This window comes from Arvicanthis niloticus, chromosome 17 (assembly GCF_011762505.2).
Source record: "Arvicanthis niloticus isolate mArvNil1 chromosome 17, mArvNil1.pat.X, whole genome shotgun sequence".
Taxonomy (NCBI): Eukaryota; Metazoa; Chordata; class Mammalia; order Rodentia; family Muridae; genus Arvicanthis; species Arvicanthis niloticus.
Window position 1 is genome coordinate 30495862 of NC_047674.1, and position 18648 is coordinate 30514509.

At 44.4% G+C, this 18648-nt stretch overlaps 1 protein-coding gene across 2 annotated transcripts in view; it reads left to right on the forward strand.

Moving 5' to 3' along the window:
• Mgat4a (alpha-1,3-mannosyl-glycoprotein 4-beta-N-acetylglucosaminyltransferase A) overlaps positions 1-16725 on the forward strand; it is a 92057-nt gene extending 75332 nt beyond the window's left edge. Inside the window, exons 9-16 of one of the 2 annotated variants that reach the window (XM_034521797.2) lie at positions 4601-4715; positions 6656-6786; positions 7782-7889; positions 7987-8180; positions 10037-10115; positions 11003-11069; positions 16271-16383; positions 16556-16725. In XM_034521797.2, the coding sequence (XP_034377688.1) occupies positions 4601-4715; positions 6656-6786; positions 7782-7889; positions 7987-8180; positions 10037-10115; positions 11003-11069; positions 16271-16383; positions 16556-16582 (834 nt within the window). In that variant the 3' untranslated portion in view covers positions 16583-16725. The remainder of the gene's footprint in view (positions 1-4600; positions 4716-6655; positions 6787-7781; positions 7890-7986; positions 8181-10036; positions 10116-11002; positions 11070-16270; positions 16384-16555) is intronic. The other variant, XM_076915044.1, reaches the window with a different exon arrangement.
• Positions 16726-18648: the final 1923 nt, after the last annotated feature.

The window sequence follows — 18648 nt, forward strand, 5'->3', positions numbered from 1 at the left end:
GGAGCTTGTGTGTGTGTGTGTGTGTGTGTGTGTATGTGAGAGAGATCATGCGTGAACATGTATACGCATGTACGTGAGCATGTTTGCATGTGTGTTAGTGTATATGTATGTGCACACGTGTGTGCATATGTGAGTGTGTGTGTGATCATGTATGAACATGTGTGTGTGAGTGTGTATATGTATGTGCTCACGTGTGTGCATGTATGCGTATGTGTGCATGTGACTTCTCTCTGCTTTCGGTAGCCTTCCTCTCTCCAAGGATGCTGACAGCTTGACTGTACTGTCGTCCCTTGGTGCAGTTCTCTCTATTTATCAGAGTGCAGTCTCTGAGCTTGCTGAACCTGGACATTCATTTGCCTTTATATTCTTGGGAAGTTTTCAGCCAGTATTTCTTCAGGTAGCTCCTTTGTCCTTCTTGAAGTAAATGTGTATACGCTGTTCTCTTCATGGTGTTTTCAGGCTCCGTGGGCTGTCTTCACCGCCCTTCGTCCTTTTTTTCCTCTGCACCATTAGTTTTGTAAACTCTGTCTTTGCTGACTCTTCTGCTTGGCCAGCTCTGCTGTGAAGTTTCTCGTTCGGGCTTTGTATTCTTCAGTTCCAGTTTCCGTCTGCTTCAGCTCCATCATTTCTGTCTCTTTGTTAATGCTCTCATTTAACGGGTGCACAGTTTCTTGAGTTGCCCACTCTTTGTGAGTTACTATGTAGCCTCACCACAGAGTCATTGTTGTTGTTACTGTTGGAATTTTGGCATTTGGGATAATAGCCATCCCCCAGCCCCAGCCCCAGCCCCAGCCCCATCCTTGTGTACTGGAAGGCCTGCTTCTGCTTCTCATGATGTCAGCAAGAGCTTCTGGAGCCCTTTACTTTTTTTTTTAATTGGTTATTTTTTAATTTACATTTCAAATGTTATCTTCTTTCCCAGTTTCCCCTCCGCACACCCCCTGTCCTATGCTCCCCCCCTCTGCTTCTATGAGGGTGTTCCCCTACCCACCCACCCATTCCCGTCTCACCACCCTAGCATTCCCCTATTCTGAGGCATCGAGCCTCCACAGGACCAAGGGCCTCCCCTCCCATTGATGCCAGACAAGGCCATCCTCTGCTACATATGCAGCTGGAGCCATGGATCCCTCCATGTGTACTCTTTGGTTAGTGGCTTAGTCCCTGGAAGCTCTGGGGGGTCTGGTTGGTTGATATTGTTGTTCTTCCTATGGGATTGTAAACCCCTTCAGCTCCTTTAGTCCTCCCCTAACTCCTCCATTAGAGTCCCCATGTTCAGTCTGATGGTTGGCTGCAAGCATCTGCATCTATATTGATCTTTACTTAAAAAAAATAATGTGTGTGTGTGTGTGTGTGTGTTCTTCTTTGTATGAGTGCATTCATGCATGTGCATGCACTATATATGTGCTGGTGTCACCTCAGGTCAGAGGAGGGCATCAGGCAGGCCCCTGCAACTGGAGTTATAGATGGTGTGAGCCATTGTGTGGTGCCAGGAACTGAACCTTCTTTCTCTAGATGAGTGGCAAGTGGGTTACACCACTGACACATTTATGTAGCCCCAGAGTCCTGTTTAAAAACAGCATTTTTACTAATTCTTTGAGTTTCTTGAAATGTATTTCGAACATGCCACCCCCTGTCTTTGTTCATAACCACCCTTTCCACCTTTTCTTCCCCATGCCCCACCCCCAACTGAGTCTTCTTTTTAAACTCATCGAATCTAATTTGTGTTGACCAACTGGTCTTGGGAGTGGAGCCTGTAGTGGACTTACTGAGGGTCACATCATTAAAGAAAGTGCCATGTTCTCTCTCAGCAGCTAGAGAATGCCAATAGCTCCTTAGCTAGTGGTAATGGGTCAGGGGGAGTCATGCCTACCCTTCCCTTTATCTGGGTCTTTTGTCTGGGAGGAGCTTATACAGGTCTTGTACAGGCTTCAAAATCACTGTGTCTGGGGTGTGCATGGGAATCCTGTGTCTCTCTGGGTTTCTCAGACGGAGTGTTTCTCGACACTGCTGTCGCTGGCACCAAGTCCTGGCCTTCACTCCTGGCATCTGCTGGGTGCTGGCCATGTTTGAAACAGGACAGAAGCAACACTCTCAGAATGCAGGCCAGAAAGTCAACAGCTCTGGATACTTGGAATTAATGTCTCTGGTGAGGGGGAAGTCAAGATCCAGGGAACCATGCCCAGGGGAGGGCTTTGGCTGCTGTACGATCTGGATTTAAAGCCATATCTCTGGGATAAAGGAGGGTCTGGAGTTTGCCATTTCACTGTTTTGCTGATGTCTTAAATCTCTAACAGGGATACACACACAAACACATGTACATACATGCACACATGCACAGCCTCAAAACACAATTCCGCACCATCATCCTTTGTTGGCCATTTAGACTGTGTCTAAATTTTCAGGTCTCAAAAGATTAATGATGTTTTTCTAAAAATGATCCATTTCCCCAAAGCTTGCTCCTCAGGAAACAGTTGCTGTATATTCTGGTCTTCATAGTTGGGCAGCATGAGATTCTTCTCAGTGAGTTCACTGCTGTCTGTCTACAGAATATTAGGACTGACACCACACTAGCTTCAAAAGCCTTCAGATTGAGGGCTTGGAATGTTTGCAAAGGAAAGGGATCGCCTAGGGAAATCCAAGGAAAACAGGGCCAGAGACCGGGAATCAAAGGAATTCATCTCACTCGGCATAGATGTTTCCTAGGGCTGTGGCTCCATGGTTGCAAACATGGGGGTTTCATATCCCCAGCTTCTAAAGGATGCCTGTGGGCAGGAGGTGGTCCAAGGGGAGAGTACTGGCCAACTGGCCAGTCCACACACCACCCTGTATTCATTTCCCAGCGTTGGAAAAATACAAGGTAATTTCAAAAAAGAGGAGCAGAGCCAGGTCAGTTGCATCATCAAGGGTTTATACTTAAAGAAAATACCAACCAGCCTGGGGTTATACCCGTGGTGTGGGATGTTTTACGGTGGCCTTGTCAAACCATTTCTTAAAGGGCTGCATTACCCATCGTCAACTCATGCTCTCATGGTAGGTGACCCAGGGCTCTGCCACCTCTCACAAGCATTTCCCCCATTCAGTATGATGTTCAGATTTCCACTCAAGTGTCACTTTTTTTTTGTGAACATTTACCGTTACAGTGTGTCCCAAAGTGCTTCATATATCCCAATACTGATGCAGGCAAGCGTAGGGAATAATTTAGTGACCTGGGACTCTACTTGGTTTGAGCATACACTCCTAATAGTACTGCAGTAGACAGCCTGAGGCACTTATGTGCACATACTTGCACACAAGCTCCTTTGCTATCACTGTACCCCTAAACCTGTGAGCAACCTAGGACCCCAACCTGCTCTATGCACACTCCACAGGAGCAATGAAGTGAGTTTCTTCTCCCCTTCAACAGATTCTATCCATTCATACTCCTAACATAGAGGTCAATCTGAGCTGAGCTGTTTATGGGGTGCATATACAGTAAGGCGGAACTGTGTCATTAAGACTCTTATGGAAAATCCCCTATTCACATCTGAGGCCTGTGCATAATTGGGCATGCATGTGATCAAAATCAGACACACATACACAGTAGAGAAATGACTATAGACCTTAATCTGTCAGTCAAAACAGAGAGCTACCTTTGCTTCTCCCCTTTGGCAGTCAAATTCCTCCTTTTCATGTGCCCCAGGCAATAATAACTAGAGACTTGAATCTCTTCACTCCTGTGGCCCACTGCCATTCTTGACAGTGAATTTCTGATCAGTAGTATCACGTAGCTTTGAGTAAAATTCCTTTGATACTTTGTTAAAAAAAAAACATGGGGGTGGGAGGGGTTCTTTAGTAAGTGACTCGGAGTGTGCTGATTGCCTGCAGGAACACTGGCAGGTGCTGCAGGTCCCACCCCGCCCTCCTCACTATATCCCACCCCTCATGGTGGCTCTTAACTCCTGCAACTCCAGTTCTAGGGGAGCCAGTGCCCCTTCTCACATCCATGGGCTCCTGCACACGTAACATGCCTAAACTCACACAGAGACACGTACATATACATAAAAATTAAAAGGGGGGGGGTTCTAGGGGTGTGGCTCAGCGGTAGAGCCCTTACCTAGCTTGAGCTAGGCCCTGGGTTTTATCACCTCTGTGTGTATGTGTGTGTGTGAGAGAGAGAGACAGAGACAGAGACAGAGAGACAGAGAGAGACAGAGAGACAGAGACAGAGAGAGACAGAGGCAGAGAGATAAGGGAAGACAGAGATAGAGGCAGAGGGACAGAGACAGACAGAGACAGAAACAGAAACAGAAGTTTGCAGAGGCATCTGTATCAATATAGAAGGTATGAAATGGATGCATGCCCAGTTTTCATGTTTCTCTCTACTAGTCAGGTGGGAGGTAGGTGAGGGAAGGCACAGGCTTTTCTTTGTCCTCACACGAGGGAGTTAATCTGCAGGGTATATCTTTTGTTTTGACAGCATCCGTTTTTATATTTTAATTGATTTTAGCCATAGTTTTCATGATTTCTGGAGCGCGCTTGTGTATTTGTCATAATAATACTCGTTTATCCCTTTCCTTCCCCTTTTGACTTTTAAATATGATTGTTCAATTTTCTTTTCTAGCTTGAAGATGATATTATTGTCAAACAAAACTATTTTAATACCATAAAAAATTTTGCACTTCAACTTTCTTCAGAAGAATGGATGATTCTGGAGTTTTCTCAGCTCGGCTTCATTGGTAAGAAGAGCATTTGATGTCTCATCTGTTTTATAAAACAGCCAAGTCTCAGAATCTTAAACCAACTGGTTTTTTTTTTGTTTTTTTTTTTTTTTTTGACCAAAAAGTTACCTTTCCCCAGAGAAATTGCTTAGTGTTGAGAAAACTAAATGTAGGTAAATTTCCTTATGCAGGTGATTGTGAACTCCTGTAGACTCTGACTTCTGAGGAGTAGCACGTTGTTTTGTAACAAAGTTTCAATCGTTAGTTGTTACCAATGAAGAAGACTCGGGAGACAGATGCTGGGATGAAAGGCTGCTAGCTCAGAGAGGCAGAGAGAGCACCTAGCTCACCTTCCTCCTCAGCCAACATCCACCAAGAATCCTCTCTCTCACGCCATCTCAAAAAACCCTTCAAATTCAATCCTCCCCCCCCCCCGCCCCCTTCTTATGTGTGCCTCCACCTGTCCACCTGTCGCCGTGACTTCCTCTTACTCTGTATGGCTTTTTCCTATATTCACTTCCTGCCAACTGGTTGCTTGCTCCGCCTCTTGATCTATGGTTGACTTTATTTAATCTTGCTTACAGTATTCAAACAGAAAGCTCTTGGATTAAAAATGTGTGCCAAGGCTGAGCCACACCACAACTAAAAACAGGGGTTTTCCAGTAAATAACACAATCCAGGGTTCACAGCATTTTCAAATATCCTGCAACAGCTGATCCCCTAGAGAGCCGCACTGGCTGCCATGGAACTGGGAGCATGATTGTTCTCTGACACCCCCAGTTCCCTTATGCGAACAGCACTGGGTTCATCCCGGGAGCGCAGCCCTAATGGGTTCTTATTGGCACTGCAGCGTGCAGCTCTTGTGTGACAAGGACTTCATGTTCATTGGTTTCTTTCATGAACCATTTGGGGTGCTTATTTTAAAGCCTTTGAGGGAACAATGCCCCTAACAGTCAATGAAAAAACAAAACAAAACATGTTTGAAGTTGAATGGATGAATGAATGAATGAATGCAATATACAGGGTTTAAAAATAACTTCTCAAGCCAGGTGTGACAGTGCACGTGTGGAATGTTGTGATGCTTGCATCTGAGAGGCCAAGACAGGAGGATCTCAAACCCAGGAGACCAGGCTGGGCTGTCTGAGATCCTGACTTACAAATGCAAGGACTGGGGTGAGCCCAGTCCTAGGTCTCTTGTCTAGCCTGTGTGAGACCTCAGGTTAAACCCAACCTCCCCAGATACTATAGGCTCAGGCTCAGGTCTTGGGTTCAAACCGCTGCCGCCCCCCCCCCCCCCCCCCCCCCAATGCTATAGGCTCTGTCTCTGACCTTGTTTATCCTTTAACTCAAAACCTGTTTTAAGATTCAATAAAAATATGTGAAAGTTTCAGTGACGACAAAATTAATAAGCCTTTCCTTTCCCTCCTCCTGTTTCTCCTCCTGTATCTGTCCCTCCTCTTTTTGATCAATTTAGACCCCCCTCTTTCCCTCCCTCCCCTCCTCTCCTCCCCCTCCTCTTCTCCCCCTCCTCCTCTCCCCTTTCCCCCTCTCCCTTCCCCCTCCCTTTCTTTCTTTGATTGAACTTAGGGTCTCACACATGCTAAAGTGAGAGACCATTGAGCTGTATTCTCAATCCTACATACTTTTTTTTTTTTAAATGTAAATCTCTCAAATTTTTTTACTTATAGGAATAGTCTTACTAAGATAAGGGGAAAAAATCTGACTTGATTTCTGAATCCTTTAAGCAGCTTTGTGTGTTAGCCTTTGTAGTAGCTGACAGTGGGAATTGGGTATTTCTGTTTATACCTGGGTGACAAGTCAAGAGACTGTCCAGCTAAAGTGACTCAGTTTTGACTTTAGGAGTGAAACCTCAATATAGTTAGCGCACGAGGTCACTTCCGCAGGCGGCCCCAGGATCAGTTCTTTGTGACAGCTTTTGACTGGAAATGTCTTTTCAGGAAAAATGTTTCAGGCACCGGACCTCGCTCTGGTTGTGGAATTCATCCTTATGTTCTATAAGGAGAAGCCCATTGACTGGCTCCTGGACCACATTCTCTGGGTGAAGGTCTGCAACCCCGAAAAAGATGCCGTAAGTTAATTCTTTATGGGGTCCATGGGTCTTGCTGTGTAGCCCCAGGCTGGCCTAGGACTGAAGATCCTCCTGCCTCAGCAGCTGCCTGAGTGCTTGTGCCATGGTAGCTGGCCTGGAAGTTTCTATTCTGTTTAGTTTTTGAAAGTAACTTTGTGTGAAGGCAATCTCACTAAGGAATTAAACGAGTGAAATCAAGTTAAATCAAGCCACGGCAGGGAAACTGTTTCCTCTGTTCCATTCTTCATGTGCTTGGCTTCATTTAAAGTTCTAATGTTAGAAAGATTGTTTCTCCTCCTCTTCCTCTTCTTCCTCTTCCTCCTCCTCCTTCTTCCTTCCTCCCTGTCTCTGTTTCTCTATCTCTCTGTGTCTCTGTGTCTCTCTCTCTCTGGCACAGTGGTAGAGTTCTTTAAACAGCAGGCATAAAGGCCCTTGGTTCATTCTCCAGTCATGACAATTGTGTGTGCATACATATATGATGCATTTCTAAAGGTTTTTGTTTTGTCTTGTTTTTTGGTTGTTGGTTTTCGAGATAGGGTTTCTCCGTGTAGCCCTGGCTGTCTCAGAACTTGCTTTGTATATCACACTGGCTTCAAACTCACCAGGATCTGCCTGCCCCCGCAGTGCTGGGGGCACCAAACTTATCATGCATTAAAAACAAAATAGTAGAAGATCCTTAAAGCAAAGCTTGTTTCTAAGTGATGGCTCCCATTGCATGGCCGAGAAACACCGGTGGGGTCTTGAAAGCCTTGTTGCCCTGTTACCATTGGCTGTCGGTGGTCTTCAGAGCCGGCTTGTGGAGGCCGTACTGCTTTCTTCCTGTGCTGTCTGTGGTCTTTGTCTAACTCCTTTGCGATAGTGTCAGACTGCAGCACACCTGAAAGTAAGGACTGACTAGCAGTGACATCAGTATGCCATCTGACAGGACTCTCAGTGTCTGCCTTGCTCCTTGTCATTGAATAGTAAAATCAGATTTTTTTTTTTTAAATGTCTAGAAACACTGCGACAGACAGAAGGCAAACCTTCGAATCCGCTTCCGACCCTCCCTCTTCCAGCACGTGGGCCTACACTCGTCTCTGTCGGGGAAAATTCAGAAACTCACGGTTGGTGATCTAACGTAGTTTTTCCTAGCCATACAGGTTGTTGTGTAGTGTGCAGATGAGCTACATGTTACGTCATGGCCCACTCGTGTCCTCCTAGGATAAAGATTACATGAAACCATTGCTTCTCAAGATCCATGTGAACCCACCTGCAGAGGTCTCCACCTCCCTGAAGGTGTACCAAGGCCACACGCTGGAGAAGACCTACATGGGGGAGGACTTCTTTTGGGCCATCACCCCCACAGCTGGAGACTACATCTTGTTTAAATTCGACAAACCGGTCAATGTGGAGAGGTCAGTGACCATGGGGTACATTTTCCCTCGAACCCAGACCTGCTTGTAACGTGGTTCCTGATGCCATACGCTCTGTGACAGTAGGTTGAGGAGATTAGCAGGTGGCAGAACGTTTGGTTGTAAGTTAATTTCACACCGTGGAGTACCAGGAATGCGTGTCTGTCCAGGCATGGCGTCTATTCTAACGTTCTGAATACATTTTGTAAAGTACTACATTTATTTGTATGTGGAGGCCAGAGAACATGTGGGAACGGGTTCTCTCCTACCTTGTGGGTACTGAGGATTGAACTTTGCCCTTCAGGCTTGGTAGCAAGTGCCTGTCTGCTGAGCCATCTTCCCGGCCTTCTAGTTAGTAGATTCTGTTATTTCTGGACCTGAACTTAATCTGTAATTTTTGTTGCTCTCATTTAGATGTCTTCCTGAGATCTCATAATTTTCACGTCTCTTTCTTAGACTATCTCTGCACACAGGGAGAGCAGGTTATTAAACTGGCAATTGGTTAAACTGGTTTATGTTTCTAATCAGCACTTCTGCTGGTGCAGGTAATTTTTAGCATCACCCCCCAGGGAGGGGGGGCGGCATTTGCAACCCTTTTAGGTTTTGTGGGACTCACATCCATTTTATAAAATTTGGGACTATTTTCTTCTGTTTTTAAAATTTGGCATCCATGGTCTCTTCAGCTCTCCCCTGTTTACTAGAACGTCAGCGGCAGACTTATTGTACTGGAGTTCCCATCCAGATGTGGGCGTAGGAATGCCCGCTGACTTTGTATGCTGTACTTGGCATCCTGCTGCCTCGAGGACACAGACCTCGTCAGTGGGGCTGGAATTTTGGTGCAACTTGCTATTTTTATTTTGTGTCTGCACATGGCGGCCAGAGATGAGCCTCAGGCATCTTCCTGCGCCACCTTTTTTTTTTTTTTTTTTTTAAAGGCAGGATCTCTCATTTTTTCCTAGAACTCACTCATGTAACTAGGCTGTTTTTGTTGTTGTTGTTTGTTTGTTTGTTTGTTTGTTTTTAAAAAACAAGGTTTCTGGGGATCGAACTCAGGTCCCTGTGCTTGCATAACAAAGATTTTTACTAACTGAGCCATCTTGGAAGTCCCAATTTTGAATTTTGCCAGATGCACTTTCTTGGTGAGTTGATGTGATTCTGTGTTTTTTCTTTAGCTGGTTAGTATGATGGCTAACATTGATTTTTGACTGTCAGGCTGGTCACACACTCTGCATTAATGGTGTATATTTGTTTGTTTGTTTGTTTGTTGAGGCAGGGTCTTACTGTGTAAGTCTTGGCTAGCCTGGAACTCACGATGTAGAGCAGGCTGGCCTCCAACTCACAAAGGTCTGTCTCCTCCGGGGGTTGGGATTAAAGGCATGTCCCACTACGCCTGGCTACCATGAGGCATGCTTTGTATGTTCTAGCTGGGGACTGAACCCAGGCCTTTGCACATGTTAGCCGTGTGCTTTACCACTGCTCCAAACCCATAACCCTGAAGGTAGGCTTTGGACATGCCATGGTGCACGACTGTCCTCCTGAAAACTCTGTGACTCAAGGCACTGCACTGTGATGAAGAGGATGTGTTGGAAACAGTCCGCCTGTGGTCAGTTCTGTGTCTGCTGAGAGTTAAGCAGCAAGCAACATGGTTTCTGATGAGGATAACACATAGCCTGGGGCTGCATCCTTCAGTCTTGGTTCCTGTAGTGCTTTTGAGTCAGCTGGGTGGTTGCAAGTTCTGGTATGGTCAGCCTGTGCCTTCAGAAACCTTCCAAGAGCTCACTCTGGGGTGAGGCTGTGCTCTTGGGTCTTTTAACACTCAGGTCTGACTCTGGTGTTCATTCTTTGGTGTGTATTTTCAGTTATTTGTTCCACAGCGGCAATCAAGAGCACCCAGGAGACATCCTGCTGAACACAACTGTGGACGTTCTGCCTCTCAAGGTACAGCGGCTGCTGCTGCTTCTGAGGGTCTTAGTTTCATTTGGGATAAAATGCACTGACACAAAGCAATTTAAGAGAAAGGGGCTTATGTTATCTGACAATCCCAGGTTCTAATCATCATTGTGGGGAAGTCAAGGCAGGAATTTCAAATATCAAGTTACAACATATCCATGCTCAAGAGCAGAAAGAAATAAACACATTCGTGCTTGTGCGCTGCTCATTTTCTTCACTCTTACATGGTTCTGAACCGTGTAAGGGCGTAGGGAATGGTTCTGTCCCCAGTGGACTGGGTCTTCCTAAGAGAACTTCCTACAGATATGCTCACAAGCCAACCCAATATAAACAGTCCCTCATTGAGGCTTTCTTCCCAGGTGATCTCTAATTGTGCCAGTTAAAGCCAATTGTCACAATGGATACTTAGAGGTTGTTCTTATTAGATGAACAAAAACTCTCATGTGGAATAGGACTTTAATGGTAGCAGTATTAAGTTTTTTAAGTGTTGAATATCTGATATTAATGTGCCCATTTGTTTTATCCATAGTCTTCATTTTGCTTCTGGGGTTGTTTGTATTAGGAAATGGGTTCATATTTTAGCACAGGGTTTACTGTTTTTTTGAGTCCCATGATGCCCAGTGCACATTGAGTGCCTGATGAGGGGCACAGTTAATTCACCGCTCTAAGTAACGCTTAAATCTTCTCAACAGTCATTTACTTTCTTTGAGCGTGAAGTAACTTCTGCCAACAGATTTTTCAGAGTTCTTCACTAAGATGCCATTTTTCTTCATAGCTGTGCCACAAATGCAACTCTCAGAGAGTTAAATTTGACTTAAACAGGCTTAATTGCTTATACAATTGTTGCCTTTTTTTTTTTTTTTTTTTAATTTTAGAGTGACAGTTTGGAAATCAGCAAAGAAACCAAAGACAAACGATTAGAAGATGGCTATTTCAGAATAGGTAATGTCTGCTTAATAACACGGCCCTTATCCCCTGAGCTGTCCTACAGTCATCTTGACTCCTTGTCAAATGCTAAGCTTGACGGTTACATCAGCAGCATGCCCAGCTGTCACGTTCCCTTGACCAGAGAGGGTTTCTGATCTTCACAGGGTTTGGATTGCAGGGGGAATTCCCTGTCTGGTTAGCTTTCTCTGTCACCTGTGTCATGGCTGTATCTGACATGGGGTTTTCCTTTGGTGCCTCTTTCTGTCCACCTCTTTCTGGATGGTCTTCACTGTCTTCTCATGTCCGTAGCTAGCGTCACCGTGACAGTCTGCCTGGAGTTCTGACCCTCCCTCGGGGTGTACAGTCTATGTTGGGGTGCTGGCTGCCTGATATTTGGCACCTAGAGAGCCTTGGAGGATCTTAGGGATGGTAAATGGAATCGGGGTTCAGCTAAATGTTTAATGGGGAAAGCCAGGGAGAGAGATAGGTCCTGAATAACCTGTAGGGGGCTAGAATTGAACTGAGTTTCTAAGCCAAAAAGCATGGCTGCAGCTAGCCTGCAGGCAGTTATTGCGCCCACTGCTGGGTGTATTTGGAGGGTAGGTATGGAAAGTGCTGTGGTCCTGAGAAAAGAAACAGATTTATTTCAGTGGGTTAAAGTTATGAGAAGACAGAAGAAAGAACCTTTGGTAGAGAGACAGACCCTGGGAAAGCACCGCTGGCCCATGTGTGGAAGGAGAGCCATAGGACCTTTGAAGTCCCTTCTGGTGCCCACAGTCTGAGATTTTTTTTAATTGTTAACGGAATGCAATGGGTTCACCTCTTGGTGAGTGCAACCCCGAGACAGAAGAGAATGGAGACAGATCTATGACCTGCAGCAAGCAAGGTGACGGTCGTGGGCTTCCCAAAACAGTGCTCTCTTATAATAAAGGACATGTGTTGGGGATTCTATTTAGTGAGCCAGCATATATCCTGATACGGATTGTCTTCGTGAGTATGCACAGTTTAGGACTATACTCTGAGCAAGCTCGGGTTAGGGTAATGGCACATGTGCTCATAAGGTTAACACGATGGGCAGGAATGCCTTTGGCTTGCTCAGCTTGCCTCTTAAACTTTAGCTAAATGCCCTTGAAGGTACTGCCTTGTATGTGGCTAGTAGCCACTCTGCCATTAGCCTCTCCTATTGTCCCCTCCTGTCATTTGATACTTACCTATTGGGCTGAACTCTGTGGGAGAAAAAGGAAGGAAGGAAGGAAAGAAAGAAGGAGGAAGAAAAAAGGAGTTATTTGAAGAAAGACCCATAGCCGATGCTGGACTTTGGTAGTAGGTATTACAGGCACAAAAGTTACTGTTGATAATTGGCTGGCAGAGAGTCACAGCCAAACCTACTGTGAAACTTGGGACTCTTTTAAGCTAATATAATATCTAAGCTCGTTTTCTTAGGAAAATAAACAACTAATAGTATAATCAGCTTCTTTAGAACATGACTCACACATAGAGAGGGAGAGAGGACACCCCTTCCAAGCCAGACGTCGAGTGGCCGCAGAGACTTGGAGATGCTTCAATGCAGATAAAGAATTGATGTGTTTCAGAATCCATTTTAACTGCAGGACAGGCTCTCTGCTCTAACTGGCAGTGATTCATCCACAGTGTAATAAGGCAGAAAGAATAAATATGTCAATAACTTCCAACCTAGAGTATACTCCACTGCACTCATGTGTCTGTGGCTCTTGACGTGGCTCAGAGGGTGAGGGCACTTGTCACCCAGACCTGCAGACTTGTGCTCAAGTCTCTGGACCTACATAGTGGGAGGACAGAACCAACTCCTGAAACCTGTGTGACATCTACACACACCCTGTGGTATGCACACCCACACATGTACACACAGCCTGGGGTGTGCACACCCACACATGTACACACAAGCTGGGGTGTGCACACCCACACATGTACACATAGGCTGTACCACAGCCTGGGTATGCACACCCACACATGTACACACAGGCTGTGGTGTGCATACCCCACACATGCACACACAGGCTGTGGTATGCACCTCCACACATGCACACACAGGCTGTGGTATGCACACCCCACACATGCACACACAGGCTGTGGTAAGCACACCCACACATGCACACACAGGCTGTGGTGTGCACCTCCACACATGCACACACAGGCTGTGGTATGCACACCCACACATGCACACACAGGCTGTGGTATGCACACCCCACACATGCACACACAGGCTGTGGCATGCACACCCGACACATGTACACATGGGCTGTGGTGTGTATACCCAGGCTGTGGTATGCACACCCCACACAAGCAGAACACAAATGTGATTTTTAAAAAATTCGTGCATGGATTGGTACTGGTGCTTGGTGGTACCTGGGATGGGTGAGGGGATGCCTCAAGGTTAGAGTCAAGAAAACATCAATCACTAACAGGTCAGCAATGACAGATGTTTGCAGCCAGTTCTGATGACAGGGAAAACTAACTCTGGACCTTTTATTTAAGTGGAATGTTGTTCAAGAATAAGGAATTGCATTTATCTCCCCACTACGTCATGTTCCTGAGCACATGTGTTAAGGTATATTGAGTTTTGTCTATAGAAAGGAGGCAGAAATCCTTTTCACCTAGCATTCTCAATTGTTCTTGTGGCCTACACAGAGTGTTCTTCACTGAATAGTTGGTTAACCATTGGCCTGGAGAACTTTGCCCCGGAATGATTTTATTTTACCTTCCTTCCTGCCTTCCCTTTTTTTCTTTTTAATCTTTTCTTTTTTGATTTAATTTTTTGGTACTTTTTCTTACATCATTTCTGTTGTATTTTAAGAAGGACATTATCTTTCCAGCAAGAAATGATGGCCATGGGACATTGCTGTCCGTGAAAAGTAAATTGATAAGCCTCTGACACTGTGTCTTCACTGCATCCAGCTGGAATTCCAGGACATCAGAGGTTCGAGCAGGTCTGCTCAGCTTGCTTGATGAGTAGATACACCAAGGCTGTGTATTCTTCAATATACAATTCTCAAAACAAATTTTAGTATAAAGATACTTTTTTGTTTGAATTCTGGAATCTAGTCTTCTGGCAGCCTGCATCTGTCATGTCTAATCCATATAATTCTGGGAATTTCTATGAGGGTGTGCTCCCACCATCCTCCCATTTCCACCTCCTTGCTCTCAAATTCCCCAACACTAGGGAATCCAAACTTTCAGGCACTAAGGCCATCCACTTCCACTGACGTTTAACCCCTTACCCCATCCCTCCTCCTCCAATTACTATGAGGGTGGGCTCCCACCATCCTCCCATTCCTGCCTCCCTGCTCTTGAAATTCCCCAACACTAGGGAATCCAAACTTTCAGGTACCAAGGCCATCCACTTCTACTGATGCCTGGCAAGGCCACCCTCAACTACCTATACAGGTGGAGCCATGAGTCCCTCCCTTTGTGTTCTTGGGCTGGAGATTTTAGAATGGCTATTCCATCTTGTTTCTTAGGACCATTTACTTGAAAAATTGTTTTCCAGCCTTTTACTCTAAGGTAGAGTTTGTCTTTGTCACTGAGGTGGGTTTCCTGTATGCAGCAAAATGCTGGGTCCTGTTTACGTATCCAGTCAATTAGTCTATGTCTTTTAATTGGGGGAATTGAGTCCATTGATATTAAGAGATATTAAGGAACAGTGATTGTTTTTTCCTGTTATTTTTGTTATTAGAGGTGAAATTATCTTTGTGTGGCTATCTTCTTTTGGATTTGTTGGAAGAGGATTACTTTCTTGCTCTTTCTAGGGTATAATTCCCCTCCTTGTATTGGAGCTTTCCTGCTATTATCCTTTGTAATGCTGGGTTTGTGGAAAGATAATGTGTAAATTTGGTTTTGTTGTGGAATATCTTGGTTTCTCCATCTATGGTAATTGAGAGTTTTGCTGGGTATAGTAGCCTGGGCTGGCATTTGTGTCCTTTTAGGGTCTGTATGACATCTGTCCAATATCTTCTAGCTTTTATAGTATCTGGTGAGAAGTCTAGTATAATTCTGACAGGTCTGCCTTTATATGTTACTTGGCCTTTTTCCCTTACTGCATTTAATATTCTTTCTTTGTTTTCTGCACTTGGTGTTTTGATTATTATGTGACGGGAGGTATTTCTTTTCTGGTCTAGTCTATTTAGCGTTCTATAGGCTTCTTGTATGTTTATGGGCATCTCGTTCTTTAGGTTAGGGAAGTTTTCTTCTATAATTTTGTTGAAGATATTTATTGGCCCTTTAAGTTGGGAATCTTCACTCTCATCTATACCTATTATCCTTAGGTTTGGTCTTCTCATTGTGTCCTGGATTTCCTGGATATTTTGTGTTAAGAACTTTTTGCACTTTGCGTTTTCTTTGACAGTTGTGTCAATATTTTCTATGGTATCTTCTGCACCTGAGATTCTCTCTTCTATCTCTTGTATTCTGTTGGTGATGCTTGCGTCTATGACTCCTGATTTCTTTCCTAGGTTTTCTATCTCCAGGGTAGTCTCCCTTTGTGATTTATTGTTTCTATTTTCATTTTTATACCCTGGATGGTTTTGTTCAATTCCTTCACCTATTTTGTTGTGTTCTCTTGTAATTCTTTAAGGGATTTTTGTGTTTCCTCTTTAAGGGCTTCTACCTGTTTACCTGTGTTCTCAAATTCTTTGAGAGTGTTATTTATGTCCTTCTTAAAGTCCTTTATCATTATCATTAGAAGTGATTTTAAATCTGAATCTTGCTTTCCTAGTAAAATGGGGGATTCAGGACTTTCTTGTGTGGGAGAACTAGGTTCTAATGATGCCAAGTACCCCGGGTTGCTGATGCTTATGTTCTTGCGCTTGCCATTTGCCATGTGGCCTTAGTGCTACCTGCCCTGCCTCTGACTGGAGTCTTTCTTTCCTATTATCTTGGTTGTATCAGAAAACTGTGTGGGGTGGGTGTTACTACTAGGGTAAGAGCTGGGGCCCAAAATCTGCTCAGTGCTCAGGTGCAGACAGGAAAGAACCAGTGCCAGAAGTGACTTCCTGGGTCCTAGTGGGTCCCAGTTATTCCCCATTTGGGGCAGGCATTGCTGTCTGCTTACCTAAGATACTTCCCGGGTTAAAGCACCTGGGCGCCCTGCTTCCTCTGGGTTCTGTGAGATTGGGGACATAGCTGCTGCCCAGGATCTCTCCAACAATTCTTAAACAACAAAAATATCTTCTGTTTTGAAGGAAAATTTGAGTACGGTGTTGCAGAGGGAATCGTGGATCCTGGTCTAAACCCTATTTCAGCCTTTCGACTTTCGGTTATTCAGAACTCCGCCGTTTGGGCCATTCTTAATGAGGTATGAGTATATTCAGCCAGGGAAGCTGCCTAGCTGCTTCGTGGTTTTTTTTTTTTTTTTTTTTTTTTTTTTTTTTTTTTTTTTTTTAATTGACTTTCAATTTTGCAAATGAAGACTTCTGGGAATTGTGAAATAACTGCTTTATCAAATCTTATATTCTTCTGTATTTCAGATTCATATTAAAAAAGTCACCAGTTGATCTGCTTAGAAACCAACACGTCCTTTCTTATGACTCTTGATTAAAGATAATTAGCACGTCCTCTTCTGTTTGGACTTGAACACTACCTCTCGTGAAGCCTACTGTAGATAAGATGATTGTCATCTCCACTCGGACAGGGACTCTTCCCACGGATAACTGCGTTCATTTGAAGCTAGGCTGTCTTCCAATTTGAACTTGAGACAAACATTTTACAATTCTGACAGCCTGCTAACATGACTGAGACTATTTTGGTATTATACTAATACACAAGAGTTGTACATATTGTTACATTCCTTAAAATTTGAGAAAACTGATGTTAAATACATTTTGTGAAGGGGGTACTTTTGAAGTTCAATTATTTTACTATTATAGACCCTCTTTTATAGATGATCAGGGATATTATATATATATATATATATATATATATATAAATATATAAATACACATGAAGATGTTATGAAGTTAATTTATTAGAAGCACTTAAGAAGTACATATTTTTGTGCAGTAAAGTTTTGGATCAACACCTTTTTTTGAAGAAGCGGTCCCTGGCTTTTTTAAGTTCTTTCTATATTTTTATTTGGAAATGCAGACATTATAGATCAACACCATTTTTTCCAGTGCACTGCCATTCCAGATTGGTTCTAGATGGGTTTCTTAACTTGAAGTACTTTTATAATCACAGCAATTCTGAACAAAATATTTTCAGAGGCATTTGTCATTCCTAAAAATCAAGATTTTAAAAGACCAATGTCCTCTCGAGGGTTATATTACTGTACTGTGTATGGTGTGTAGCCACAGAAAACCAGTGTGATCGTCAGTGTCCAGGTGGGAGGCCCCTGCCACGTCTCCACAGACTCCTTCACTGTTCATAGTTTCCTCCATGTGGGTGATGAGACTCCCTTCCCTTTTGCTCTGTCTTTAATCAGTAGTTAGACACACTGTCTTTTCTCCCTGGTTGGTCCTTTTATAGACCTGTAGTAGGTTTTGGAGTTTAGATAATGTTTTTTGGGTAATGCTGTTGGGTGAGTTATGGTATATGCTGTTGGGTATAATTTTACAACCAAAATTGTAATATGGGGCTCTGGTGAAAGACAACCGTAGGGCTTCTGTTTCCATAGCATGATTTGCTCTGCTGTGTCATGAACGTGGAGGTGAATGCTGTGTCCACAGAGTGTGTGTGCATCCTCACCTTGTAGTCCCAAGTACCGCTAGTTGGCAAAAGTGCTTCAGTCTTATAGTTAGGAAGGCTGGGCAACAGTTGCCAGTCTTCTCTGTCTCTCCAGGAGCTGCGCATATCCAGCAGGTGTGGTGGAGGCCTAGGCTGTGGGAGGTCCCAGTTGGTGGCCTTCATCCTGGAGCTTTCTTAGTTGCCCAGTGTATGGAACACATAATATTAGTCAGCAGCCATTTTGTATGTTCTGACTGGGAAAATGTAGATAAACACTACTGTGCATGCCAAAGCCCAGCTGAAGCTTTTCTTGGTGTTTTGTAAATTTCCCCTCTCATTTCTTTCAACTTTTAAATTTCTTCTCTGCTTTCCTATGCCCTGTGCCTACAAGCAAATCCTTAGAAAATGTAAGCACTATCTTCCCACACTCAAGTGTGCAGCAGGGTAACAGAATGTGAAACCATGCAGATGAGTGCAGGGGCCCCTGAAATCTCGGCTTTCTCAGTGGCTGTGAGTTCGGGAAGGTTGAGCTTTGAAAATCCAGTGGACCGTTTGAGTGTCTCCTGCCTGTGTCTTTGAGCACATCCTCTCGTGCTCTACTCTTCTGTCTTGCCTCTAGGGATCTTTTATCCAAGTCCTTTCCTTCATTCAAGGACTCCCTCCCTTTTCCTGTGAGCTTGTTCCCAGTGCCTGGAATATGCCTGAGCCTTGGCTGGCTCTTTTGGCGTCGGGATGAGTCGATTAACCAGCCAGGTTGCTCCCATCTCTCTCCTAGCGATGTTTGCCTGCTATCTTGCCATGCATGGGCACACACTGTGTCTAGTCTTCATTGTGTATGGTGTGTGTTCTTCAACACACGCTAAGCTCTGGAGGCCAGCTGTCCTGTCTTCCACCACAT